This window comes from Acipenser ruthenus, unplaced genomic scaffold (genome assembly GCF_902713425.1).
Source record: "Acipenser ruthenus unplaced genomic scaffold, fAciRut3.2 maternal haplotype, whole genome shotgun sequence".
Taxonomy (NCBI): Eukaryota; Metazoa; Chordata; class Actinopteri; order Acipenseriformes; family Acipenseridae; genus Acipenser; species Acipenser ruthenus.
This window is the reverse complement of record NW_026707920.1, coordinates 49,107-76,792: the sequence shown is the minus strand read 5'-3', so window position 1 is coordinate 76,792 and position 27,686 is coordinate 49,107. Positions and strand designations below refer to the sequence as shown.

Genomic DNA, 27,686 nt, shown 5'->3' with positions numbered 1-27,686 from the left:
TTATGAGTTCAATGACGGGTCTCGTTAAGTAATTGAGAGCTCGGTTGGCGTGATGTCCTGTCCCGGGTATTCAACGCTTTGGCGCCCTCCAGTGAACACATTGTGAAATTGCGGAGAATAAAAACCTGCACATTCATTTGTTTAATTACACTTTTTAATCGTTTATAATAAGTTACACACCGCAAGAAAAGTCAGCATCAGAAATAAAAATAATACGTATCGTTGCTTTAAATAAATAACAAGAACTTGAAAATAACAATAAGAATTATTACAGATTTAGGAACTTGCCGAGCCCCAGAGTTTTCTGATATTTCATTCATTTTTCCCCACATATAAATTAACAAAAAAAAAAAAAATTGCCATGAAAAATATATTTATGATGTGTCCAAAGCTACTTTTCGTTTCTGCTGTTTTCAGTAATGCATGCGTGCGAGGGTGAGGGTGAGAGAGCTGCAGCTGCTGTGTTTAGTGTTCGGGCTCCGTCCTGGTGCTTCTCATCACTTCCAGTGATTGTGTGCGTCTCTAGAGCTCCGCGGTCTCTCCCTGTCCGCTCAGGCCCGCGCCGCGTGAGTCAGGAAGCTGCTGTACTTGGTGTTGCTCTTGCTGTCAATCAGGAGGAGAGGGTTCTTCCTGTGGTGATCGATGATGTCACAGAGACTGGAGAAAAGCTGGGGAGGAGAGAGGAGGAGGGGACAGGTGGAGCAGAGAGAGAGAAGGGGGATAGAGGGAAGAGGAGAGGGTAGAGGGAATTAAACATTTTATTTAAAAAAAATATCCATCTTAAAACAATATCATCATTTTATATTTCTCGCAACTTTAATACTGAACATAGTGAACTGGTGTACCCCCTCCCCCTCCCCCTCACTCCCCCTCCACCTCCCCCCCTCACCTCCTCTGATTTCTTGCCCCCCTCACCTCCTCTGATTTCTTGCCCCCCTCACCTCCTCTGATTTCTTGCCCCCCCTCCTCCTCCCCCCCTCACCCCCTCTGATTTCTTGCCCCCCCCCCTCACCCCCTCTGATTTCTTGCCCCCCCCCTCACCTCCTCTGATTTCTTGCCCCCCCTCCTCCTCCCCCCTCCTCCTCCTCCTCTGATTTCTTGCCCCCCCTCCTCCTCCCCCCCTCACCTCCTCTGATTTCTTGCCCCCCTCACCTCCTCTGATTTCTTGCCCCCCCCCTCACCTCCTCTGATTTCTTGCCCCCCCTCCTCCTCCCCCCCTCACCCCCTCTGATTTCTTGCCCCCCCCCTCACCCCCTCTGATTTCTTGCCCCCCCCCTCACCTCCTCTGATTTCTTGCCCCCCCTCCTCCTCCCCCCTCCTCCTCCTCCTCTGATTTCTTGCCCCCCCTCCTCCTCCCCCCCTCACCTCCTCTGATTTCTTGCCCCCCTCACCTCCTCTGATTTCTTGCCCCCCCCCTCACCTCCTCTGATTTCTTGCCCCCCCCCTCACCTCCTCTGATTTCTTGCCCCCCCCCTCACCTCCTCTGATTTCTTGCCCTCCTTCCCCAGTGCGTACTGCCGGCTGGTCTCCAGGTAACGCACGGGGATGTTGTAGACTTTGTGTTTGTACAGAACCACCAGAGTGTAGGGCTGCTTCGAACCCTGAGCCGAGCTGAGACGCACCAGGAACGAGCCGTCCTGAAACAGAGACGTGCTGAGAGGGACACCGAGAGAGACACGGTGTGTGCGTGTGTGTGTGTACGCTGAGCTGCCTTCTCTGTGTGTGTGTGTGTGTGTGTGTGTGTACGCTGAGCTGCCTCTCTGTGTGTGTGTGTGTGTGTGTGTGTGTGTGTGTGTGTGTGTGTATGTGTACGCTGAGCTGCCTCTGTGTGTGTGTGTGTGTGTGTGTGTGTGTGTGTGTGTGTGTATGTGTACGCTGAGCTGCCTCTCTGTGTGTGTGTGTGTGTGTGTGTGTGTGTGTGTGTACGCTGAGCTGCCTCTCTCTGTGTGTGTGTGTGTGTGTGTGTGTGTGTGTGTGTGTGTGTGTGTGTGTGTGCTGAGCTGCCTCTCTGTGTGTGTGTGTGTGTGTGTGTATGTGTACGCTGAGCTGCCTCTGTGTGTGTGTGTGTGTGTGTGTGTGTGTGTGTGTGTGTGTGTGTGTGTGTGTGTACGCTGAGCTGCCTCTCTGTGTGTGTGTGTGTGTGTGTGTGTGTGTGTGTGTGTGTGTGTGTGTGTGTGTGTGTGTGTGTATGTGTACGCTGAGCTGCCTCTGTGTGTGTGTGTGTGTGTGTGTGTTTGTATGTGTACGCTGAGCTGCCTCTCTCTGTGTGTGTGTGTGTGTGTGTGTGTGTGTGTGTGTGTGTGTGTGTGTGTGTGTGTGTGTGTGTGTGTGTGTGTGTGTGTGTATGTGTGTACGTTGAGCTGCCTTCTCTGCTCATTACCTTGTTTATCTTGTAGAGCAGAGACTCGGCCATCTTGCGATCACAGGAACCAGCAAACCAGTCACAGCCCTGAGAGATAGAGAGAGAGAGATAGAGAGGAGGGAGGAGAGAGAGAGAGAGAGAGAGATATTGAGAGACGGGGGGAGACAGAGAGGAGGGAGAGAGAGAGAGAAGGTGGAGAGGGAGAGAGGGGGTTGTGAAAGGTAAGGGGAGTGTGAGACTGTAATGAAATGAAGCCCCCCCCCAACACCAAGTGTCAGCTGACAGGAAGGAAGTGTAAACAAACAGACACACCCACCTCGGGACCACTGGACAGAGATGACCTCACTGACGTCGGATTGGCTGCTGAGAATAAGAGGGCGTGGACAGTTTAACACAAACTCAGAGTGACCCCAGAGTCCCGCTCTTGTGTCAAAGCTCAGACATGAGAATCAGACTCCCGCTGCACAGCGGTGTGATCCAGTCCTGGTTTCACTAGGAGTTTAATAATGAGACACACCTCAGCTTGTGACCTAGACAAACATTTTAAACTACAGCTTTCTTCAGTGTCTTCAATTGAAGACATGTTTGCCCTTCTAAAATACTGTCATAGTGAAAGCAGAGAGAGGTCTGGTAAAGCATAGGCAAGCATTGTAAAACACAGAGAGGTCTGGTGAAGCACAGGGAAGCATTGTAAAGCACAGAGAGGTCTGGTAAAGCATAGGCAAGCATTGTAAAGCACAGAGAGGTCTGGTAAAGCATAGGGAAGCATTGTAAAGCACAGAGAGGTCTGGTAAAGCATAGGCAAGCATTGTAAAGCACAGAGAGGTCTAGTAAAGCATAGGGAAGCATTGTAAAGCACAGAGAGGTCTAGTAAAGCATAGGGAAGCATTGTAAAGCACAGAGAGGTCTGGTAAAGCATAGGGAAGCATTGTAAACCACAGAGAGGTTTGGTAAATCATATTAATAAACATGCACAAGAGCAGCTATTTTGGATTATTCTTGAATTATTATTCTTTTTTTATATATAAATAAATAAATAAAACGAGGAACGTTGTGACACTGTACCGTCAAGCTGGGATTCCAGTTTCTACAGAGAGAGAGAGAGACTGATATTAATAACACCGCTCAGATTAACACTAATGGACAAAATCAATTAATTAATTAATTAATTAATTAATTAATTAATTAATTGACAGCAGCTACTTACTGATTTCGACCGAGGCAATGGAGGCTTTGGTCTGTTAGATTAAAAAAAAAAAAAAAAAAGTTATTTATTTATTTATTTTACAGACTTTTGAGCTACACGAAAAAAAGAGCAAGAGAGAGAGGATAGGATTTGCAGCAGCTATAAAACACACTGGCTCTTCATTCAAGGACCGCTCTGTGATCTACAGCGTGCTGTGCTGTGGTCTTGTGTTACAATACAAACGATACCGACCTCTGTTACAATACGCTGCATCATGTAAAGAAAGCATCGCGATTCATCCATACACAGTGAATCAGTACAGCCCTAGCTGTGACTACAGTTCCCAGCATGCCTCCTGCCCTGCGGCAGTGGTGAGGGATGCTGGGAGCTGTAGTTTAACAACAATGTGCTGTTCCGTAGTAATGTGTTACAATACAAACAATACAGACTTGCAATACAATATGTCATGTAGAGAAAGCATCACAATTCATTGATACACAGTGAATCAGTACAGCCCTAGCTGTGACTACAGTTCCCAGCATGCCTCCTGACCTGCGTCAGTGGCGAGGGATGCTGGGAGCTGTAGTTCTTTAACTACAATGCGCTGGGCTGTGGTCGTGTATTTCAATACAAACGATACAGACCTGTGTTACAACACGATACATCATGTAAAGAAAGTAACACGATTCACCAACACACAGTGAGTCAGTACAGCCCTACACACACACGCACGCACGCACACACACGCACGCACAGACACTGAAATCAGGGGTCGCTGGTACTCACAGGGGGTTCCTATAGCTGCAGGGTCCCGGCGAGGGGGGGGTCACCCCCAGTTTGGCTGCGTTCCGTGGGCTGGGGGGGCAGGCTGGAAACAGACACACAGACAGAATGTGAATTGAATTGGATCTGCCTGGTTAGCCTCTCCTTCAAATTTGGGTCCAGTTTATAAATGGATCGTAAAAACAGATCTGCGATGCACATTGCCGGTCGGCTTAAAAAAATGCTGTACGATGACATCATCATACATCATTTGGTATGATGATGTCATCGTACGGTATGATGATGTCATTGTACGGTATGATGACGTCATCGCTATCACTGAAGGTGCGGACCGTGGGGTGGGATTTCTTTGTGCAGGAAAGTTAAAGTCATGTATCTGAGAATATGCTGGCATTATAAGATTGCATTTAGGCTTATTTAAAACATTTACACAAGAACACATATATAAAAATGAAATAAATAATAAATACATAATACCCTCACTGGATTATGAAACTGTTACTCAAATTAAAAGTAATTATTAATTAAAAGCAAGATGTCTTTATCCCAGGCGACTCACAGGTGTTCCAGGGCAGTACAGGGTTACAATGCAAGCTTCATATTTAAACACAGTGTAGTTTACAGTCAGTGCAAATAATAATAATACAGCTAGAATACAATATGAACTAGGATGCAGCCAGTTAGGATCACAGCAAGTTATATCTGCAGTGACATGTTAGCAGTGCAATAGTGCAAGGATAGCGCATCAGCTGAGGATCCAGTAACGTGGTGGTGAGGTAAGGAGAGTCCAGGGTACAGCAGGAGGGTCGGAGCAGGGTACAGCAGGAGGGTCGGAGCAGGGTACAGCAGGAGGGGCGGAGCAGGGTACAGCAGGAGGGGCGGAGCAGGGTACAGCAGGTGGGGCTGAGCAGGGTACAGCAGGAGGGGCAGAACACAGCAAGTTATATCTCGAGTGACAACGTCTCTTGAAGGGTGCCCGACTCACCGGTGTTGGGTTCCAGATACAGCTCCTCATCACCATCCCCCTGCAGAGAACACAGAGAGAGCAGTCAGCACAGACTGGGACCCGGACACAAAATTGAAAACACCTGCCATACCTAACACACACTTCTCACAGTCAATATTTCTTTTTGTGGTCCAGCGGTTAAAGAAAAGGGGCTCGATACCAGGAGGTTCAAATCCCGGCTCAGCTGCTGACTCACTGCCTGTGACCCTGAGCAAGTCACTGAACCTCCTTGTGCTCCGTCCTTCGGATGAGACGGAAAACAAACGAGCTCCTATTGGAAGTGACTCTGCAGCAGCAGCAGCAGTTGTTGATGATGATGCACAGCTCACCCCCCTAGTCTCTAAGTCGCTTTGGATAAAAGCGCCTTGCTAAATGACTCATAAATAATAATAATAATAATAATAATAATAATAATAATAATAATAACAATAACAATAATGTGAAGCCTGCTGTCTGCAGTGAGGCCTACCTGCCCTTCGTTGGGATCCAGGTAGACGTCTGAAAGACAAGCACAGAGCAGGGCGGTTAGAGGAGGGCCACCAGCGCGGCGACACATTCAACAGAGCAGAGGTATAATGCATGGAATACAGAACAGCTTTTGAAAAAAATATGTGTTGAAAATATATTTATTGTCATTTGGAATCGCCAATGTTTTTGTTTTTTTTCTCCCCAATTTGGAAAGCCCAATTATTATTATTATTTACTTATTTATTTTTATTTCAACCCGGCTCACCACTGCCACCCCCGCGCTGACTCGGGAGGGGTGAAGATGAACCCACGCTGTGCTCCGAAGCGTGTGCGTCAGCCGCCCGCTTCTTTACACTCTGCAGACTCACCGTGCAGCCGCCTCAGAGCTACAGCGTCGGAGGACAACGCAGCTCTGGGCAGCTTGCAGGCAAGCCCGCAGGCGCCCGGCCAGACTACAGGGGGCGCTGTATAATACACAATACTCCTCTCTCTCTCTCGCTCTGTTTCTCTCTCTCTCTCTCTCTCTCTCTGTCTCTCTCTCTCTATTCAAAGATGCTTTATTAGCATGACTACAGTAGACGTATTGCCAAAGAAATTACAAAATAAATAATAATTTGTTTGTCTGCGAGCGTGTGTTTGCGTGCGTGTGTGAGAGTGCGTGTGTGTTTGTGTGTGTCTCTGTGTGTATGTGCGGGCGCAAGCGTGTGTGTGTGTGTGTGCGTGCATATGCGTGTGCGTGTATCCACGCTGCTCTGCGGTACCTTCCTCTGGCTGGGCTGCGGGGGCTGGTCTGCGGGGGGGCAGGCGGCCGGGGGCGGGGTCTCTCTTTGGGGGCGGGGCTTTCATAGCGTTCCCGGGCTTCGCTTCCCGATTGATCTGCGGAGCTGAAACAGGAGTGAGAGGAGAGAGTGAGAGAGAGGAGAGAGTGAGAGAGGAGAGTGAGAGAGAGGAGAGAGTGAGAGAGAGGAGAGAGTGCCAGAATGAGAGTGACAGTGTGAGAGAGTGAGACAGTGTGAGAGTGAGTGTGTAAGAGTGAGAGAGTGTGTGTAAGAGTGCGAGAGTGAATGTGAGTGAGAGTGTGAGTGACAGTGTGAGAGAGTGAGAGAGTGAATGTGAGAGTGAGAGTGAGTGTGAGAGTGTGAGAGTGACAGTGAGAGAACGCTCATTCTTTGGTATTCATTTCAGTTTGCCGATGTGATCGCTGCCTCCGCACAGTGTATTGAAATGCATTAAAGCTCAGGGTTACGTTTCTTGGCGCCGGGGTTGAAGTACTGCTCTTCAATCTCCGGCACCCACCTCGAGTTCTGCAAGACGAGGAGAAACAAGCAGGAGTGAGACTGAGCCCTGACCCTGAACACACACACTGAACCTGCACACACACACACAGAGACACACTGAGCCCTGCACAGAGACACAGAGACGCACAGAGACACAGAGATGCACTGAGAGACACACAGAGACAGACAGACACACAAGAGACACACTGAGTGCAGCAGAGACAGACAGACAGACAGACAGACAGACAGCCCTGGCAGTGTGCTCACCTTGACAGGTCTGGGGGCAGGGATCTGTGGGGGGGGGTTACCAGGGTTCGAAGATGTCCTCTCTTGAGATAGAGAGAGAGAGAGAGTCAGACTGGAAATCATGACTGTTTTCTACAAAATCAACTCAATTAAATTCAGTTACACAGACACATGACTGTGAGGCTCAGTGTGTCTGTAACACTTATTAGATCCATAGCAAACCCAACAACCTGCAGTCAGCTACCCTTCACACATAATAACAATAATAATAATAATAATAATAATAATAATAATAATAATAATAATAATAATAATAATGACAACAGGGCTGGCAATCAGACTCCTATTGCACAGCAGTGTCACCCAGTCCAGGTTTTACTAGCAGCTTGATCAGCCCCAGTGTGTCTAGCTAACAAGCTCAGGTGTGTCTGATTATTGAACTCCTGGATCACACTGCTGTGCAACGGGAGTCTCATTCCCATCCCTGCTCTGTGATGCGTGGCCCCGCCCCTTGCCCCCCCCCTCGTACCCAGGTACACATCCTCCTCCTCTTGTTGCCGGGGGGGCGGTAGTTTCATGCGCTCGCAGGGGGGCGCTTCGTAAGTGTCCTCGCCGTCATCGTCCTGAAACAGGAAGGGGAGGGGAGAGTGATGTAATAGTATTTTTTTTTAACATCATGTAATCAAAGAAACTACAAAATGATATTGCAAAAAAAGTTTATCAGAAGCCATAGTAGCTACAGTAGTGTTTCCTGTTAGATTTCTGAAGTCACTGTATTGTATTTGATCTTGTTCTTAAGTGTATTAATACTTGTACTGTGACTCTTGAAATTATTATTATTTGTTTATTTAGCAGACGCCTTTGTACCAAGGCGACTTACAGAGACTAGGGTGTGTGAACTAGTCTAGGCATGCGCAGTGCAGGGTGAAACTAGCCTGGGCATGCGCAGTGCAAGGTGAAACTAGTCTAGGCATGCGCAGTGCAGGGTGAAACTAGTCTAGGCATGCGCAGTGCAGGGTGAAACTAGTCTAGGCATGCGCAGTGCAGGGTGAAACTAGTCTAGGCATGCGCAGTGCAGGGTGAAACTAGTCTGGGCATGCGCAGTGCAGGGTGAAACTAGTCTAGGCATGCGCAGTGCAAGGTGAAACTAGTCTAGGCATGCGCAGTGCAGGGTGAAACTAGCCTGGGCATGCGCAGTGCAAGGTGAAACTAGTCTAGGCATGCGCAGTGCAGGGTGAAACTAGTCTAGGCATGCGCAGTGCAGGGTGAAACTAGTCTAGGCATGCGCAGTGCAGGGTGAAACTAGTCTAGGCATGCGCAGTGCAGGGTGAAACTAGTCTAGGCATGCGCAGTGCAGGGTGAAACTAGTCTAGGCATGCGCAGTGCAGGGTTAAACTAGTCTGGGCATGCGCAGTGCAAGGTGAAACTAGACTGGGCATGCGCAGTGCAAGGTGAAACTAGTCTAGGCATGCGCAGTGCAGGGTGAAACTAGTCTAGGCATGCGCAGTGCAGGGTGAAACTAGTCTGGGCATGCGCAGTGCAGGGTGAAACTAGTCTAGGCATGCGTAGTGCAGGGTGAAACTAGTCTGGGCATGCGCAGTGCAAGGTGAAACTAGACTGGGCATGCGCAGTGCAGGGTGAAACTAGTCTAGGCATGCGCAGTGCAGGGTGAAACTAGTCTAGGCATGCGCAGTGCATGGTGAAACTTGTCTAGGCATGCGCAGTGCAGGGTGAAACTAGTCTAGGCATGCGCAGTGCAGGGTGAAACTAGTCTAGGCATGCGTAGTGCAGGGTGAAACTAGTCTAGGCATGCGCAGTGCAGGGTGAAACTAGTCTAGGCATGCGCAGTGCAGGGTGAAACTAGTCTAGGCATGTGCAGTGCAGGGTGAAACTAGTCTAGGCATGTGCAGTGCAGGGTGAAACTAGTCTAGGCATGCGCAGTGCAGGGTGAAACTAGTCTAGGCATGCGTAGTGCAGGGTGAAACTAGTCTAGGCATGCGCAGTGCAGGGTGAAACTAGTCTAGGCATGCGCAGTGCAGGGTGAAACTAGTCTAGGCATGCGTAGTGCAGGGTGAAACTAGTCTAGGCATGCGCAGTGCAGGGTGAAACTAGTCTAGGCATGCGCAGTGCAGGGTGAAACTAGTCTAGGCATGCGCAGTGCAGGGTGAAACTAGTCTAGGCATGCGCAGTGCAGGGTGAAACTAGTCTAGGCATGCGCAGTGCAGGGTGAAACTAGTCTAGGCATGCGCAGTGCAGGGTGAAACTAGTCTAGGCATGCGCAGTGCAGGGTGAAACTAGTCTAGGCATGCGCAGTGCAGGGTGAAACTAGTCTAGGCATGCGCAGTGCAGGGTGAAACTAGTCTAGGCATGCGCAGTGCAGGGTGAAACTAGTCTAGGCATGCGCAGTGCAGGGTGAAACTAGTCTAGGCATGCGCAGTGCAGGGTGAAACTAGTCTAGGCATGCGCAGTGCAGGGTGAAACTAGTCTAGGCATGTGCAGTGCAGGGTGAAACTAGTCTAGGCATGCGCAGTGCAGGGTGAAACTAGTCTAGGCATGCGCAGTGCAGGGTGAAACTAGTCTAGGCATGCGCAGTGCAGGGTGAAACTAGTCTAGGCATGCGCAGTGCAGGGTGAAACTAGTCTAGGCATGCGCAGTGCAGGGTGAAACTAGTCTAGGCATGCGCAGTGCAGGGTGAAACTAGTCTAGGCATGCGCAGTGCAGGGTGAAACTAGTCTAGGCATGCGCAGTGCAGGGTGAAACTAGTCTAGGCATGCGCAGTGCAGGGTGAAACTAGTCTAGGCATGTGCAGTGCAGGGTGAAACTAGTCTAGGCATGCGCAGTGCAGGGTGAAACTAGTCTAGGCATGCGCAGTGCAGGGTGAAACTAGTCTAGGCATGCGCAGTGCAGGGTGAAACTAGTCTAGGCATGCGCAGTGCAGGGTAAAACTAGTCAAAGTAGGACCATTTGATAGGTAGCATAGACTGACGTAACAGACGTGTCTGTCTGTTTAGGAATTCAAACCTGGGTATGACATATATATATATATATATATATTTTTTTTACAACGATACTCACAAACTCGTCCGCGGGCCATCCCTTATCGCTGCCGGTGTCTGCAACGGAAAAATAAAAAATACAATTTAAAGTCAAGTTGTAATTTGTTCAAGCAGTAACACGCGTGATATTGAAGGAGAGGAGAACTCGAGCGGGCTCACGTCCACTCCTCCAGGTTCGGGCCGGCCCCCTGCCCTCCCTGTTTAAACAGACCTCTGAACTCGGACCCTCATTACACGCCGATCGTGGGGGGTCTTGTGTGACAACGTGTTTGTGCGTCATCGGTCGAGAGCTCTCGAGGCGCAGCGATGCTTTCTGCAAAACCAGACTCCGTTTAGATTTTCCTGCACTGCTGAATAGAGTGGCGACGATCTGCAGCACCGCGAGGGTAGATCGAAACACGAGGGCGATCTTCCGACCAGAAGGCCGGTGGGGACGACTTGAGTGGATTCCAAATGACTGGATTAAAAATCCACGCATGTCTAAGGAGTCGTATACGCGTCTTTGTCGTTTTACTGAGACATTTCCTGGAGCGCCAAAAGACACACAAATGAGACGTCGCGTTATCGGTGGAAAAACGAGTTGCGGTCGCAGGATGGCGTTTGGGGATAGGAAGTCTCCCATATTGTTTTATTTAAGCTGCAAAACCATATATATATAATTTTTTTTTTTTTTTTTCTTACAACAAAATATTATACAACTGTACTTTGATTAAATAAAATAAAAAGTATGTTATATCTATGCACTATTTACCATTGTTATGAATTTACTATTTACATCAATATTACAAAATCATCTTGGCTCATCAGGCACCTGTATATATATATATATATATATATATATATATATATATATATATATATATATATATATATATATATATATATATATATATTAGCCATATTTATAATTTGCGCAGAAATCCACGGAGCACCCCACCTGCGGTTGTGTTAGTGCGGTTGTAATACACACACACACACACAGTTAGCGCTCATTAACTAACGGAACTGAATTAATAACCGAACTCTCTACTTGTTCTGAACTGGATTTAGTGCGGTTGTCGCTGCCCTTTGTAACCAAACTGTGTGTGCATACAAACCGGATTTAGATGAACTCAAGGTGAACTCACAACCGCATTTAGCCTGAGTGTGTACGTCACTCAAAGAGCGCAAGAGAATGACACGCGTGACCTCATCACTCACCTACTCTTCTGGGCGGGGCTGGCGGGACACCGAGCCTATGAGAGAGAAGAGGCGGGGTTATTATTATTATTATTATTATTATTATTATTATTATTATTATTATTATTATTTATTTATTTCTTAGCAGACGCTGTTATCCAGGGCGACTTACAATTGTTACAAGATATCACATTATACATTATTTCACATACAATTACCCATTTATACAGTTGGATTTTTACTGGAGCAATCTAGGTAAAGTACCTTGCTCAAGGGTACAGCAGCAGTGTCCCCCCCCACCTGGGATTGAACCCACGACCCTCTGGTCAAGAGTCCCGAGCCCTAACCACTACTCCACACTGCTGCCCCAACCTGGGTTAACCCAGGTTGAAATTCTATGACATCACAATGCGCTCACAGCAGTCAGGGGAGGAGCAAGGAGGAAGGGAGGGCTGAAACGGTATTTAAATAAAGATTTTTAAACAGATAAAAGCAGATTAGGGATAAAAGAGAATCGACATTTGGAAAACAGGAAAGGCATCGCAAAAGATAAGCAAGAGAAACGACAGCGTGAAACTTTTTTTTGTGTTTGTTTTATTGCTAAAATAATATCAAGCAGTTTGAATGGGACCATCCCAAATGGGACCATCCCAAATCTAAATATTATTAATATAATATAATATACAGCCGTGTGCAGATGTATCAGAACACCTCCCGATCTGCCATCGATATCCTTCATATACCCGCCTGCATGCAAACCTCTGGGTGTGAGAATTTCAATCTCCGCTCAGTAATCAGCGATATAGAAACACACTCGTGTGTGAAAATGTCAGACCGCTTTGTGCTTTAATCAGGCGTCTTAAACAACTTCTAAAAAGTCTCCTGCGTTTTATCATGTGTGGCTCTGTGTTCCTTTTCTCGTGACTATTTTAAATGAATCGCACGTGTGGTCTGTTAAAATCATCCATTAAATGAGACAATCGCTCACTTGCCTGTTTTGGAGTTTCATCTCCAGCGGTTTGATTTCAGACGCACAACAAATCAGAACTACAGAAGCGATGGAGTGTCCTAATACACGGACACGTGTATTCATTATTATTATTATTATTATTATTATTATTTCTTAGCAGACGCCCTTATCCAGGGCGACTTACAGTCGTAAACAAAAATACATTTCAAGAATCACAGTACAAGTAATAATACAATTAAGAGCAAGATACAAAATACATTGTGTATTCATTATGATGTATTTATTCGATACTTACGGTTTCTTAAATCTGCCTAGAAAACTCTGTGAAAGACAAAAAGAAAAGGTTGAAAAATGTAAGAAGGATCGCCCTGTTACCCTGGGAGCCGTGTCCGACGCCGGTCCCGGAGCGCCGTTTCACTGCAGGACCGCTGAACAGGGAAAATGAAACCGCGAACCGCTTCAGGGTCTGGATAGACTGGTTCAAGTGGGTTCATTAAACGATTTAAAACAGGCAGGACTGGGCTGGGCTGTCTTTATTATTATTATTATTATTATTATTATTATTATTATTATTATTATTATTATTATTATGTATTTATTTGTCAGATGTCTTTATCCAAGGTGACTCACAGGTGTTCCAGAGCAGCACAGGGTTACAATGCAAGCTTCATATTTAAACACAGTGTAGTTTACAGTCAGTGCAAATAATAATAACACTACTAGAATACAATATGAACTAGGATGCAGCCAGTTAGGATCACAGCAAGTTATATCTACAGTGACATGTTAGCAGTGCGATAGTGCTGGAGATCTACAAGCGCAGAGTAAACAGGGGGGTCTGCACTTGTAGATCTCTCTCTCTCTCTCTCTCTCTCTCTCTCTCTCTCTCTCTCCCTCTCTCTCTCTCTCTCTCGTCATGATTAACAAGGAAACGCGGAAGTTGTCGCCGCTCCAGAAGCAGACAATAGACAATGTGCCGCCTGTCTTTACACCAACAAGCAGAACTGATGCTGTCTGTCTGATCTCTGCTTCCTCTCCCTGTCTCTCCCTTTCCACCCCCTCTCCCACGCTCCCTCGCCTGCCCCCCCTCTCCCTCCCTCTCTCTCTCTCCCTCCCTCTCTCTGTCTGTCTGTCTGTCTGTCTCTCTCTCCCTCTCTCTCTCCCTCCCCCCCTCTCTCTGTCTCTCTCTCTCTCTCTCTCTCTCTCTCTCTCTCTCCCTCTCTCTCTCTCACTCTCTCTCCCTCCCTCTCTCTGTCTCTCTCTCTCCCTCCCTCTCTCTGTCTGTCTGTCTCTCTCTCCCTCCCCCCCCCCTCTCTCTGTCTCTGTCTCTCTGTCTCTCTCTCTCTCTGATATTAACGCGTTTAGTCTGTGTGTACAGACCCGCTTGTTCGGATGTTTTGTTGTTCAGGCTCTGAGTGTGGGATCTGCGCTCTCAGTGAAGTTACAAGTGGAGCCAGAAAATGCTATTAACACGTGAACAGAACCTACTGCAGCTCTGACTAAAAACTGACTTCCTTAAAAATGATTAACCACACAATACAGCTTATAGGATTTACTGCTTAATGCCTCCCTGATCTAACTTCATGAACACAGAAGACACGCTGTAGTGACACACACACGCACACACACATACACACTGACACACACACACACTGACACACACACACACACACACACACACACACACACACTGACACACACACACACACTGACACACGCACACACCACACACGCACACTGACACACACACACACTGACACACACACATGCACACACACACGCACACACACACTGACACACACACACACATACACACGCACACTGACACACACACACACACTCACACGCACACTGACACACACACACACACACGCACACACACTGACACACACACACACACACACACACACACACACACACACACACACAGGTGTATAATCAGCTGTACGTTACCATGCTCGCGATCTCCTCAGTGCACAGTGTCCGACGCTGCAGTGACGAGTCCTGAGGGATGAGAGACTGCATGCAAATCTCACAGCGCACAGACAGCGCTTACAGCGGGGGGGGGGGGGGGGGGGGGGGGGGGGGCTGGCTGATTAGCCTGGACTTTGCATGGAGGAAATGTTAAAAAACAGTATCCGACAACTGTAACACGCTCCCTGCCGCTGACAACAGAAAAGAAACGGGAATGGAGCAGAACGGAAAGAGAGAGAGAGAGAGAGAGAGAGAGAGAGAGAGAGAGAGAGAGAGAGAGAGAGAGAGAAGGAAGAGATAGAGAGAAGGAGGAAGAAAGAAAGAAATAGAAAGAAGCAGGTGACACCCCCCCCCCCCCCCCCCCGTTAACTGTTTAACCCCCACGTCACGCAGCTCTTTGCATGGTTGTCATGTTTTGAAGCACATATCCCAGTCTGGATGCGTTCTCTGCTTCTGTGCGGTTTGATAATTCCGTATTTAAATAATCTAATATCATAATAATAATAATCTTTATTTTATATAGCGCCTTTCATAAATAAATATCGCAAAGCGCTTAACAAAAGTGAAAAACAGAAAAAATAATAAAACAAACGCGATATATTAAAACAGTCAGAGTTTAAAAATACAGTGACAATAAAAGTCATAAGAATGCCAATTTAAATAAGAGAGTTTTAAAAACAGACAGAGACTCAGAATCACGGATCTCAGAAGGAAGTGTGTTTCACAGACTAGGAGTATTGGAGGAGAAAGCCCCTTCACCCGCGGTACGCAGGTTAGTCAGGGGGGCAACCATTAGACCGGCATCGGAGGACAGCAAATGTCCTTATATTTACATGTGTGGGTTAATTAGTTAGTAACGAGTTTAGTTAGTTACAAAAAATACATTATGAAAATATATAATAATAATAATAATAATAATAATAATAATAATAATAATAATAATAATAATAATAATAATAATAATTATTATTATTATTATTCCACGCGGCTGAAGGGCTTTTGTCTGAAACGTCCTGAAATACAATATTTGTTTAATCTTTTAACCCTTTTGTGTAATTTTTTTTAAAAAATCATTGACTATATATTATTATTATTATTTATTTCTTAGCAGACGCCCTTATCCAGGGCGACTTACAATTGTTACAAGATATCACATTATTTTTACATACAATTACCCATTTATACAGTTGGGTTTTTACTGGAGCAATCTAGGTAAAGTACCTTGCTCAAGGGTACAGCAGCAGTGTCCCCCACCTGGGATTGAACCCACGACCCTCCGGTCAAGAGTCCAGAGCACTAACCACTACTCCACACCGCTGCCCTATGTGTGTGAAATCGACTCCTCACTGCCTGGGGACAGTGCTGGTATTAATATTAATACTGTATCAGTATTATTAAATTCTACACTTCCTGGTCTCTTTATTCACAGCTATAAACGAAAACAAAATAAACTCTATAACTTATCAATCACCCCACCCCTCCTCCCCCCCATGGACAGCAGTGGTACAGCCCGCCTCTCGTTATTTCCGTGCAAGTGGACTGCGAAACTCGGCAGGGCAGAGGGGGGGAGGGGGAAGTTCCAATTCCTGGCACGGATAATGGCCCCATTGTTTCAGATCAGAGGCGTGCACACTGACGTCACGAAGCGCTGCGGGGTAAAAAACAAAAAAAAACTGACGGTTTCTTATTTGGTTTTGTTTTACTTTTTCTTTTTATCTAACAGTACAAAAGCCTTCTTTATACTTCACCGTGGAGCGGTGCCACAATGGAAAACCATGCAAAACAACGGGGCGGGACTCGGGTTCAAAGAGCCGCAGGGGACGGGGACGGGGTGGAGGTGGGGTTCTGTTTTCCTTTTCTAGTGACTATTTTAAATGAATCGCTCGTGTGGTCTATTAAAACCATCCATTAAGTGAGACAATCGCCCACTTGCATGTTTTTTTTTTTAAATTTGGAATCGACAATTCTAGTTGACCCAATTGTCTCCCCAATTTTCAATGCCAGGTTCCTAAGCCCTGTCTCACCGCTGACACCAGGACACCAGCGTCCTCCGAAACGTGTGCCCTGGGCCGTACCTAAGACCCAGGAGTTAGGGGCTGGGGGCTGGGGGCTGGGGGCTGGGGGCTGGGGGCCGGGAGCACACTTTGTGTCAACAAAATAATTTCACAATTGGTAAACAGAAGCAGTCATATTCATTTTAATTGGGTACGTGAGACACCATCTTGGTAAGACTTGTGAAACGCTGTAACGTGGATATTAAATTTAGCAATACAAATAACACGACACATTACCGTGTACATGACTGTGGGCCCTGCTGCAGCTATTTTACAGTAAGACCTGTAAAAGTAATCCTGGACTTTAGAGTACTGTAATCTGTCACAAGTGTTATTTAATCTGTAGTATTCTGTATTTAATTATATCCTGGTGTAACTATCACTGACGCTGTTATCTGCTCCGTTATTGAATCGTATTTTGTCACACTTGTACTTGCTTGAACCAAAGTCATTGTATTTATCTTGCTCTTAATTGTATTATTACTTGTACTGTGATTCTTGAAATGTATTTTTGTTTACGACTGTAAGTCGCCCTGGATAAGGGCGACTGCTAAAAAATAAATAAATAATAATAATAATAATAATAATAATAATAATAATAATAATAATAATAAAACACGCCTCGTTTTCAGAGTTGCGCATTGCTTGGCAATTTCACTTCGATCTAAGCTGTCAGTCAGATTCAATCTGTCATTGTCTTAATTTAGTGAATGCTCTCTCATCTTTGTCACGGGAAATGTTAAAAGCAGCTGCCCAGGGCGACTTACAATTGTTACAAGATATCACATTATTTTTACATACAATTACCCATTTATACAGTTGGGTTTTTACTGGAGCAATCTAGGTAAAGTACCTTGCTCAAGGGTACAGCAGCAGTGTCCCCCACCTGGGATTGAACCCACGACCCTCCGGTCAAGAGTCCAGAGCCCCTAACCACTACTCCACACTGCTGCCCGCTTGGCGGTCGAATTTTTGTCCTCCTGCTTCCAGGAGACCCCCGGGAGACCTAGTTTGAGGTTGCTGTATCAAACCCCAAGTCTCCCTGCCTGGTGTGCCGCGCAGCGTCCTGAAACCCCAGCCTCCAAGCCGCACAAAGCGCCTGCGCCTGGGTCTGTCTGTGCGTCCGCTTCTGGTCCTGGTTTTGCAGCTCGCATACGTCACGGTTGCTTGCAATGTTATTAATTGTATTTCTATGTAATTGTTTTATGATATTTACATTCCCAGTCTGTGCCCAGTTTATAATTCCCCGCGCATCCTGTATCAGCTCACTCTGGTTAAATTCTTTATAAAATTCTTTATAGAATTATTTGCAATACCTTTACCCAGTCTCCCTCTCCCAACCCCTTCTCAGTGACGTCATTTTGCTCTGAGTTCTGCGACGTCATGAAGCGGCAGGGCTCGATACGTCAAGAAAGAGAGGCGGGTGAAAAACTTATCCTGGATCAGCGATTGGGGGAACAATCCCTCTGCACCCCGCCCTCTCCCCCAATGAGACCCCGCCCCCTTCCCCTGTGATTGGCTAGTTGTTGTGTGTCAGTCGTTTGAATTGCAATGGTGAAACTCTGAAGCTGCAGGAGAGTAAATTGGGTCAGTTATGGAAAAAAATAAAAACATATTAAAAATATTATTATTATTATTATATAGATTCGAGGTTAAATTGCTGTTGTGGTTTTTAAAAGCAGAACTGAGTTGGAGTTTATTACTACTACTACTAATAATAATAATAATAATAATAATAATAATAATAGGTATTATTATTAGACAGACATCAGAAAATATCGTCTGGTTTCAAAGATTAACCCTAAACTTCAACCCTATTAATCCACAGCTATTGTTGTAATTGTTATTATACAAGCGCACATGTTTAAGACTCAGTTCGTTAGCATTTCGAGGAGGTAAACTGACCCGTTCGGATAACCGACCAGATCCGACCGGTCAGTACATCCGAAACCCGGTTGGTTATATTGTAAATAATAATAATAATAATAATAATAATAATAATAATAATAATAATAATAATAATAATACAGTGAGGTCCGTTTTTACTTGTGGGACGCACGTGTTCCCATGCTGTACCTTTAAAGAAACCGTTCAGTTTAATTTTCTATTTAAACTTGTTCACTCAGCACAAGGTGTGTTTTTTTTTTTTTTTTTAATTGTCCGAAATAACACACAGCATGTTTATAGAAACAGTGACAAATAACGTACTGGCGTTTTTGTTATGACCAAAAAAAATAAAATAAAACAAAATATATCACGTGGGTACAGTAAAGCAACATTCACACTTCCGGTAAAAGTTTAGCGCAGTAAAATTGCACCCCGTGGTTATTATACTCGCTTTGGATAAAAGCCTCTGCTAAACAATTAAATAAATAGTATTTATACACATAATAATGAAACATTGAAACGCCGGGTTCTCTCTGGGCCTCAGAACTGGTTAACAGGACGATTTGCGTGTCCTGCGGTTCACATCCTGTAGAAATGACTGGTTTCTTTGGGGGGGGGGGCGTGTGTACTCACTGTAGGTGCCGGGCGATGGTTCCCCTAAAGCGCAGACGGAAGGACGGAGGCGCTGCTCCGATCGCGGGGGTCCAGGAGCGGGCTCCCGTGAACCGCTTCCCCGGCGTTGAGATCTTTCTCCTGGAGCGCAGAATGGGGTCGAGCCGGCGCGCCTTCCTCACGCAGCTGGCGCGGAGGAAAGGGTTCCGAGTGCAGGACACGCTCGGGTGAGCAAGGGGAGCAGCGCTGCCGTCTGTCCCGGTTTCCTGTGGAGTACCTCATGTACAAATAACCTCTGCCCTCTCCCTCCTCCCCTCTCCCATCTTCCCTCTCCCCTCCCCTCCTCAGTGACAGTGTGACTCACCTGGTGTCTGAGAGTAACTCTGGGGACGAGGTGTGGGAGTGGCTGGACAGACAGACAGGGGGACAGACGCCCGGCTCGCTGTCCCTGCTGGACATCAGCTGGTTCACGGACAGCATGGAGACAGGCAGGCCAGTGGAAATCCTGGACAGACACAGGCTACAGGTGCGTCGAGAAACTCACTCATATAGCATAGAGCATAGACCATAGAGCATAGAGCATAGAGCATAGAGCATAGACCATAGAGCATAGAGCCTAGAGCATAGAGCATAGAGCATAGAGCATAGACCATAGAGCATAGAGCATAGACCATAGACCATAGAGCATAGAGCATAGCGCATAGAGCCTAGAGCCTAGAGCCTAGAGCCTAGAGCATAGACCATAGAGCATAGAGCAAGAGCATAGAGCATAGCGCATAGAGCATAGAGCATAGAGCATAGACCATAGACCATAGACCATAGAGCATAGAGCATAGACCATAGAGCATAGAGCATAGACCATAGAGCATAGAGCATAGCGCATAGAGCCTAGAGCCTAGAGCCTAGAGCCTAGAGCCTAGAGCATAGAGCATAGACCATAGACCATAGACCATAGAGCATAGAGCATAGACCATAGAGCATAGCGCATAGACCATAGACCATAGAGCCTAGAGCCTAGAGCATAGAGCATAGCGCATAGACCATAGACCATAGAGCATAGAGCATAGAGCATATAGCATATAGCATAGCGCGTAGACCATAGAGCATAGAGCATAGAGCATAGACCATAGAGCCTAGACCATAGAGCATAGAGCCTAGACCATAGAGCATAGAGCCTAGAGCATAGAGCATAGACCATAGAGCCTAGACCATAGAGCATAGAGCATAGCGCATAGACCATAATGCATAGAGCCTAGAGCCTAGAGCATAGAGCATAGAGCATAGAAATCTACAACTGCTTTCCAGAGCTGAAAAAAAGATAATTAAGCAAATTATCAGCTCAATGAAGGGTCTAGTTAAGTAACTCAGAGCTCAGTTGGCTCACAGGCAGACACAGAGGGTCTTCACATTTTGAAACACATACAAGCATTTTTCATTCTGATTTAAAAATAAAATATAAAATGAGTTAATGAAAGACTTGCTTCAGGGATGGGAATCAGACTCCGGTTCCACAGCAGTGTTACCCAGTCCAGGTTTTACTAGCAGCTTGATCAGCCCCAGTGTGTCTAGCTAACAAGCTCAGGTGTGTCTGATTATTAAACTCACAGTGAAGTCTCTTTCCCGTCTCTGAGATGGCATATCTAATACAGTAAGAGACACCGCAGATTCACTTGTATTCGTGGTCTCCAGGTGTCTGCACCCCGCTCCGATCCAGAGGAACCCCGAATTTCTGCGTACGCCTGTCAGAGGAGGACCCCTCTGGACCACCTCAACAAGATCTTCACCGTAACCACACCCCCTTCTTACCCCCCCCACCCCCCTTCTGAAAGTCTCTCCCAGTAAATGCACAGCAACGTGTGATACAGCCCAGTGAAAGCACGATGCAGCATAGGCAAGCATTGTAAAGCACAGAGAGGTCTGGTAAAGCATAGGGAAGCATTGTAAAGCACAGAGAGGTCTGGTAAAGCATAGGCAAGCATTGTAAAGCACAGAGAGGTCTGGTAAAGCATAGGCAAGCATTGTAAAGCACAGAGAGGTCTGGTAAAGCATAGGCAAGCATTGTAAAGCACAGAGAGGTCTGGTAAAGCATAGGCAAGCATTGTAAAGCACAGAGAGGTGTGGTAAAGCATAGGCAAGCATTGTAAAGCACAGAGAGGTCTGGTAAAGCATAGGCAAGCATTGTAAAGCACAGAGAGGTCTGGTAAAGCATAGGGAAGCATTGTAAAGCACAGAGAGGTCTGGTAAAGCATAGGGAACCATTGTAAAGCACAGATAGGTGTGGTAAAGCATAGGGAAGCATTGTAAAGCACAGAGAGGTCTGGTAAAGCATAGGAAGCATTGTAAAGCACAGAGAGGTCTGGTAAAGCATAGGGAAGCATTGTAAAGCACAGAGAGGTCTGGTAAAGCATAGGCAAGCATTGTAAAGCACAGAGGGGTCTGGTAAAGCATAGGCAAGCATTGTAAAGCACAGAGAGGTCTGGTAAAGCATAGGGAAGCATTGTAAAGCACAGAGAGGTCTGGTAAAGCATAGGGAAGCATTGTAAAGCACAGAGAGGTCTGGTAAAGCATAGGCAAGCATTGTAAAGCACAGAGAGGTCTGGTAAAGCATAGGCAAGCATTGTAAAGCACAGAGAGGTGTGGTAAAGCATAGGCAAGCATTGTAAAGCACAGAGAGGTATGGTAAAGCATAGGGAAGCATTGTAAAGCACAGAGAGGTCTGGTAAAGCATAGGGAAGCATTGTAAAGCACAGAGAGGTCTGGTAAAGCATAGGGAAGCATTGTAAAGCACAGAGAGGTCTGGTAAAGCATAGGGAAGCATTGTAAAGCACAGAGAGGGATGGTAAAGCATAGGCAAGCATTGTAAAGCACAGAGAGGTATGGTAAAGCATAGGGAAGCATTGTAAAGCACAGAGAGGTCTGGTAAAGCATAGGGAAGCATTGTAAAGCACAGAGAGGTGTGGTAAAGCATAGGGAAGCATTGTAAAGCACAGAGAGGTCTGGTAAAGCATAGGGAAGCATTGTAAAGCACAGAGAGGTCTGGTAAAGCATAGGGAAGCATTGTAAAGCACAGAGAGGTCTGGTAAAGCATAGGGAAGCATTGTAAAGCACAGAGAGGTCTGGTAAAGCATAGGGAAGCATTGTAAAGCACAGAGAGGTCTGGTAAAGCATAGGGAAGCATTGTAAAGCACAGAGAGGTCTGGTAAAGCATAGGGAAGCATTGTAAAGCACAGAGAGGTCTGGTAAAGCATAGGGAAGCATTGTAAAGCACAGAGAGGTCTGGTAAAGCATAGGGAAGCATTGTAAAGCACAGAGAGGTCTGGTAAAGCATAGGGAAGCATTGTAAAGCACAGAGAGGTCTGGTAAAGCATAGGGAAGCATTGTAAAGCACAGAGAGGTCTGGTAAAGCATAGGGAAGCATTGTAAAGCACAGAGAGGTCTGGTAAAGCATAAGGTTCTAACCAGTTAAATAAATAAATACATTTGAAGTTCTGTCCTCTAATTTTTTGATTTTTTTCCCTTTTCCCCAGGATGCCTTGGAGGTCCTGGCGGAGAACGCGGAATTCTCGGAGAGCGAGGGGCGTGGCCTGGCGTTCCGGAAGGCGGGGTCTGTCCTGCGGTCCCTCCCCTTCGCCGTGTCCAGGATGGAGGATCTGAGGGGGGTGCCCTGCCTCGGGGAACACTCCCGAAAAATCATCCAGGTGAGTAAGTGAGAGCCAGGGCTGAACAGAACCAGAACACCAGACCTGGGCTCAGCAGATCCAGCACGCCGAACCTGGGTTCAAGTACCATTGGATCCGTGCCCTCGTGGTTGTGTGCTGCTCCAGTGTAGCTGCAGTGGTAGCTGAGGCTGGGCACACAGTGTAGCTGTAATGAATGAGACTTGCACAGGTGCAATGGGAGCTCACCCCTGATATGCTTATGGCTGCTGAGTTTCCTCCTTTAGGGAATCTTTTTTTTTTTTTTTTTTCAGGAGATTCTGGAAGACGGGGTGTCAGGGGAGGTGGAGGGGGTCCTCCGGTCCGAGCGCTACCGAGCCATGAAGGTGGGGACCCCGGGGGAGAACCCCACAACAGGGACGCTTCCTGTTTAATTCCACGCCGTTTTGCACCCTCATAATAACATATTCAAGTTTGCAAAGTTGCCTGCAGTTCCATGTTTCTGACAGCAGAGGGCAGTGTAGGGAAACAATCCAACAAAGTCTTATTCTTCTTCTTAATAATAATAATAATAATAATAATAATAATAATAATAATAATAATAATAATTTAAATTTAAATTGTCAGGAGCCAGGAGTTCTGAACCCCAGGACTGGGTGCAGCAGCAGCAGCAGCAGCAGCAGCAGCAGGGCTAGTGTGAGTTTCTCACCCTGTGTTTTTTCCCCAGTGCATTGACAGGTGTGTTTTTCCCCCAGTGCATTGACAGGTGTGTTTTTCCCCCAGTGCATTGACAGGTGTGTTTTTCCCCCAGTGCATTGACAGGTGTGTTTTTCCCCCAGTGCATTGACAGGTGTGTTTTTTCCCCAGTGCATTGACAGGTGTGTTTTTTCCTCAGGCGTTGACAGGTGTCTTCGGGGTGGGGGTGAAGACAGCTGACCGCTGGGCGAGGGAGGGGCTTCGGACCCCCGGTGACCTCTTGACCTCTGGGCACAGACTGTCGAGAGAGCAGGAAGCAGGTACAGAAGGCTTACCCAGCCTCGATGACCCGCCCCTTTCAGCTAGCGGAACGGGCCCTGTTACCGGTCCAGTTAGTGTGCGGTGTTGTTCCTCATCCGAGATATGATGCGATAAATAAACCAATTATTAATCGGTCATTTAGCAGACGCTTTTATCCAAAGAGACTTACAGAGACTAGGGGGGTGAACTCTGCATCATCAACAACTGCTGCTGCTGCTGCTGCAGAGTCACTTCCAATAGGAGCTCGTTTGTTTTACGTCTCATCCGAAGGACGGAGCACAAGGAGGTTCAGTGACTTGCTCAGGGTCACACACACACACAGGGAGTCAGTGGCTGAGCCGGGATTTGTTCCTCCTGGTATCCAGCCCTTTTCTTTAACCGCTGAGCCACTGTTTTGAATTAATTTCCATTTTATTAAAAATTGTTAAGACGTCGTTCTCAAACCTGTCCTGTGCAGGGGTGCGGTACTATGAGGACCTGAACTGCCCGGTAACAAGGGCTGAGGCCGACGCCATTGGTGAGATTGTGGAGGAGGCGGTCCACAGCATCCTGCCTGGGGCTCGAGTCACACTGATGGGAGGGTTCAGGAGGTAAAGCAGGGAGGGAGTGTGTGTGTGTGTCAGTGTGTGTGAGTGTGTCACTGTGTGTGTGTGTGTGTGTGTCACTGTGTGTATGTGTCTGTCTCCGTCACTGTGTGTGTGCGTGTCATTGTCTCTGTGTCTGTGTTGTGTGTGTGTGTGTGTGTGTGTGTGTGTCTGTGCTTCCATAGTTTGTGTTTGTGTGTAAATGTTAAAAATAGCCCACAGCTTTGTTGAAACTTTCTCATTTTTGAAGCCCCTCTTCTCCCCTCTCTCTCTCTCCCCTCTCTGTCTCTCTTCCCTCTCCTCCCCTCTCCTCCTCTCCTCCCCTCTCCCCACGCAGGGGGAAGGAGGCGGGGCATGATGTGGACCTCCTGATCACACACCCAGAGGAAGGGAAAGAGGAGGGGCTTCTGGGCAAGCTCACCAGCTGGTTGGACAGCCAGGTAAGAGAGTGGGAGGGGCAAGCCGTTAGCAAACAGCATTCCAAAAAAAAAAAAAAAATCCCAAGCAGTTAAACAACCTCCCCCCCCCCCCGGACATGATCAACACCAGGCATGGCAATCAAACTCCTGTTCCACAGCAGTGTGATCCAGTCCAGGTTTTACTACCAGCTTGATCAGCCCCAGTGTGATTAGGTAACAAGCTCAAGTGTGTCTGATTATTAAACTCACAGTGAAATCCTAACCCTAACTCCCCCCCCCTCCCCCCCCAGGGCGTGCTGCTGTACCAGCGTGTGAGTGAAGGCTCGGGCGGGCGGGGGAGGGAGTCTGGCCCCATGGATCACTTCCATCGGAGTTTCTCAATCCTCAAACTGGGAGAGCAGCCAGGAGCCCAGCCTGGGGCCTCGAGTGCCGACCAGACCCAGGAGGCAGCAGCCCCCCGCGGGCAGGGCGGGGCCCAGGGGAGGGGGTGGAGGGCGGTGCGAGTGGATTTGGTGATCTGTCCCTACAGCCAGTATGCATACGCCCTGCTGGGCTGGACCGGGTCACAGGTGAGTAATTAGGGGGGCGTTGATTCACTGCGCCCCCTCTATAGGTGTCATGGATCACAGTTGTGTTTGTGTCAGTGTGTGTGTCTCAGTGTGTGTGTGTGTGTCAGTGTGTATGTGTCTCAGTGTGTGTGTGTGTGTGTGTGTGTCAGTGTGAGTGTGATTTGCACAGATTGCTCGTCACGTTGCAGTATCACAGTGTCAGGGTGCCAGTTATTTAATTAACGTTTGTTCAGGTTAATTAGGAGACTGTCTCTGGTCACAGATTCACCCCCGTCTCTCTCCTCCCCCTACCCTCAGCAGTTTGAGAGGGACCTGCGTCGCTTTGCCAGTCAGGAGCGAGACATGAGTCTGAACAGCCACGGACTGTACCAGCGAGAGCAGGTGAGGACCCCCCCCCCCCCACACACACACTGTACCAGCGAGAGCAGGTGAGGACCCCCCCCCCACACACACACACACTGTACCAGCTCTCCAATCCATTCATTTCCCTCCCAATCATAATGATTGATTGATTGATTGATTGATTGATTGGTGTTCAATACTCTCCACAGAACCGGTACCTGCCCGCTGCTTCGGAGGAGGAGATCTTCACTCACCTGGGACTGGAGTTCATCCCCCCGCCCCAGAGGAACGCCTGAGACCCCCCCCCCCGCACCCCCACACAACACACAGACCCCCACCCCAGCCCAGCCCAGCCCAGCCCAGCCCAGTCACACAGCCCCCCCCTCACACACTGAGACCCCCAGCCCAGCCCAGCCCAGTCACACAGCCCCCCACACAACACACAGCCCCCCACACAACACACAGACCCCCAGCCCAGCCCAGCCCAGCCCAGCCCAGTCACACAGCCCCCCCCTCACACACTGAGACCCCCCCCGCCGCACCCCCACACAACACACAGACCCCCAGCCCAGCCCAGTCACACAGCCCCCCCCTCACACACTGAGACCCCCCCGCCGCACCCCCACACAACACACAGACCCCCAGCCCAGCCCAGCTCAGTCACACAGCCCCCCCTCACACAACACACAGACCCCCAGCCCAGCCCAGCCCAGTCACACAGCACCCCCCTCACACACTGAGACCCCCAGCCCAGTCAGACAGCCCCCCCACACACACTGAGACCCCCAGCCCAGTCAGACAGCCCCCCCACACACACTGAGACCCCCAGCCCAGTCAGACAGCCCCCCCCTCACACAACACACAGCTTCAGAACCCTGTACAGTATTTCTCAGGGTTGTTTAATGTTCTTATTACAATTGTGAATAAAATGTTTTATCGTTTCGTAGCTCTGTGCTGATCCAGATTAACAAGCATGAAGTACAGAAAAGAAATTCCCTCGCTTCTTTTCTCCTCTCCTCTGTCCATCCATCCATTTCAGCCCTCCTCTCTCTCCTCTCCTCCTCTATCCATCCATTTCAGCCCTGCTCTCTCTCTTCTCCTCTCTCTATCCCTCCATCTGAGCCCTGCTCTCTCTCTTCTCCTCTCTCTCTATCCCTCCATCTCAGCCCTCCTCTCTCTCTCTCTCTCTCTCTCTCTTTTCTCCTCCCCCTCCCTGTTCACATCGTGGAACGCGGGCACAGAGCTGCGAGGGGTCGTGAGTCACATCGTGGAACGCGGGCACAGAGCTGCGAGGGGTCGTGAGTCACATCGTGGAACGCGGGCACAGAGCTGCGAGGGGTCGTGAGTCACATCGTGGAACGCGGGCACAGAGCTGCGAGGGGTCGTGAGTCACATCGTGGAACGCGGGCACAGAGCTGCGAGGGGTCGTGAGTCACATCGTGGAACGCGGGCACAGAGCTGCGAGGGGTCGTGATTCACTCAAACGTGGAGCAAAAAGTGCAGCAAAGTTTAATGACCCCGGGGTCGGAAAATAAAAAAAACACTCACATTTATAAATATTTCACTTGCTTCTGTTTCAATATTGATGCACAACAAATCAGACAGGGCTCTGAAAGCTGTGAATGAGCCAGCCGTTCACTGCAGATCCCTGTAGTAACAGCACAGCACAGTGAAAGCATTGTAAAGCACAGAGAGGTCTGGTAAAGCATAGGGAAGCATTGTAAAGCACAGAGAGGTCTGGTAAAGCATAGGGAAGCATTGTAAAGCACAGAGAGGTATGGTAAAGCATAGGGAAGCATTGTAAAGCACAGAGAGGTCTGGTAAAGCATAGGGAAGCATTGTAAAGCACAGAGAGGTCTGGTAAAGCATAGGGAAGCATTGTAAAGCACAGAGAGGTGTGGTAAAGCATAGGGAAGCATTGTAAAGCACAGAGAGGTGTGGTAAAGCATAGGGAAGCATTGTAAAGCACAGAGAGGTCTGGTAAAGCATAGGGAAGCATTGTAAAGCACAGAGAGGTGTGGTAAAGCATAGGGAAGCAT

At 47.7% G+C, this 27,686-nt stretch overlaps 2 protein-coding genes and 1 long non-coding RNA gene across 4 annotated transcripts; 1 reads left to right on the top strand and 2 right to left on the bottom strand.

The window, feature by feature from the left end:
• Positions 1-136: 136 nt before the first annotated feature.
• LOC117397684 (SH2 domain-containing protein 6) lies at positions 137-19,331 on the bottom strand. The gene is made up of 16 exons (XM_059019522.1): positions 19,082-19,331; positions 11,585-11,619; positions 10,404-10,441; positions 7,858-7,951; positions 7,350-7,411; positions 7,052-7,109; positions 6,567-6,689; positions 5,807-5,835; positions 5,317-5,356; positions 4,335-4,416; positions 3,570-3,600; positions 3,428-3,449; positions 2,679-2,725; positions 2,381-2,449; positions 1,479-1,637; positions 137-668 (listed from the first exon to the last, which is right to left on the bottom strand). Exons 4-16 carry the CDS (start codon positions 7,904-7,906, stop codon positions 552-554), a joined length of 888 nt encoding a protein of 295 aa, XP_058875505.1. The 5' UTR covers positions 7,907-7,951; positions 10,404-10,441; positions 11,585-11,619; positions 19,082-19,331; the 3' UTR covers positions 137-551.
• LOC131728522 (uncharacterized) lies at positions 11,730-14,583 on the bottom strand. Its single transcript, XR_009322706.1, has 3 exons — positions 14,487-14,583; positions 12,829-12,854; positions 11,730-12,015 (listed from the first exon to the last, which is right to left on the bottom strand). It is a non-coding gene; the product is annotated as an uncharacterized LOC131728522 (long non-coding RNA).
• Positions 18,535-26,593, top strand: LOC131728521 (DNA-directed DNA/RNA polymerase mu-like). Of its 2 annotated transcripts, none has more exons than XM_059019521.1 (11): positions 18,535-19,287; positions 19,409-19,586; positions 20,750-20,845; positions 22,588-22,758; positions 23,031-23,102; positions 23,612-23,732; positions 24,191-24,323; positions 24,655-24,757; positions 25,027-25,305; positions 25,606-25,686; positions 25,857-26,593. In XM_059019521.1, the coding sequence occupies exons 1-11, from the start codon at positions 19,043-19,045 to the stop codon at positions 25,941-25,943; spliced, it is 1,566 nt and encodes a 521-aa protein (XP_058875504.1). In that variant the 5' UTR covers positions 18,535-19,042; the 3' UTR covers positions 25,944-26,593. The 2 variants fall into 2 exon arrangements, with proteins under 2 accessions (XP_058875504.1, XP_058875503.1); XM_059019520.1 differs by having other exon boundaries at positions 18,536-19,287; positions 25,603-25,686.
• Positions 26,594-27,686: the final 1,093 nt, after the last annotated feature.

Coding starts and splice junctions, on each gene's coding strand:
- LOC117397684 (XM_059019522.1), bottom strand. CDS start 7,906: ATGAAACTACCGCCCCCCCGGCAACAAGAGGAGGAGGATGTGTACCTG. Junction 5,836..6,566: donor CGCAGCCCAGCCAGAGGAAG/GTACCGCAGAGC, acceptor CTTGTCTTTCAG/ACGTCTACCTGGATCCCAAC. Junction 2,726..3,427: donor ACTGGAATCCCAGCTTGACG/GTACAGTGTCAC, acceptor TCTTATTCTCAG/CAGCCAATCCGACGTCAGTG.
- LOC131728521 (XM_059019520.1), top strand. CDS start 19,043: ATGACTGGTTTCTTTGGGGGGGGGGGCGTGTGTACTCACTGTAGGTGC. Junction 24,758..25,026: donor CCAGCTGGTTGGACAGCCAG/GTAAGAGAGTGG, acceptor CTCCCCCCCCAG/GGCGTGCTGCTGTACCAGCG. Junction 25,687..25,856: donor GACTGTACCAGCGAGAGCAG/GTGAGGACCCCC, acceptor TACTCTCCACAG/AACCGGTACCTGCCCGCTGC.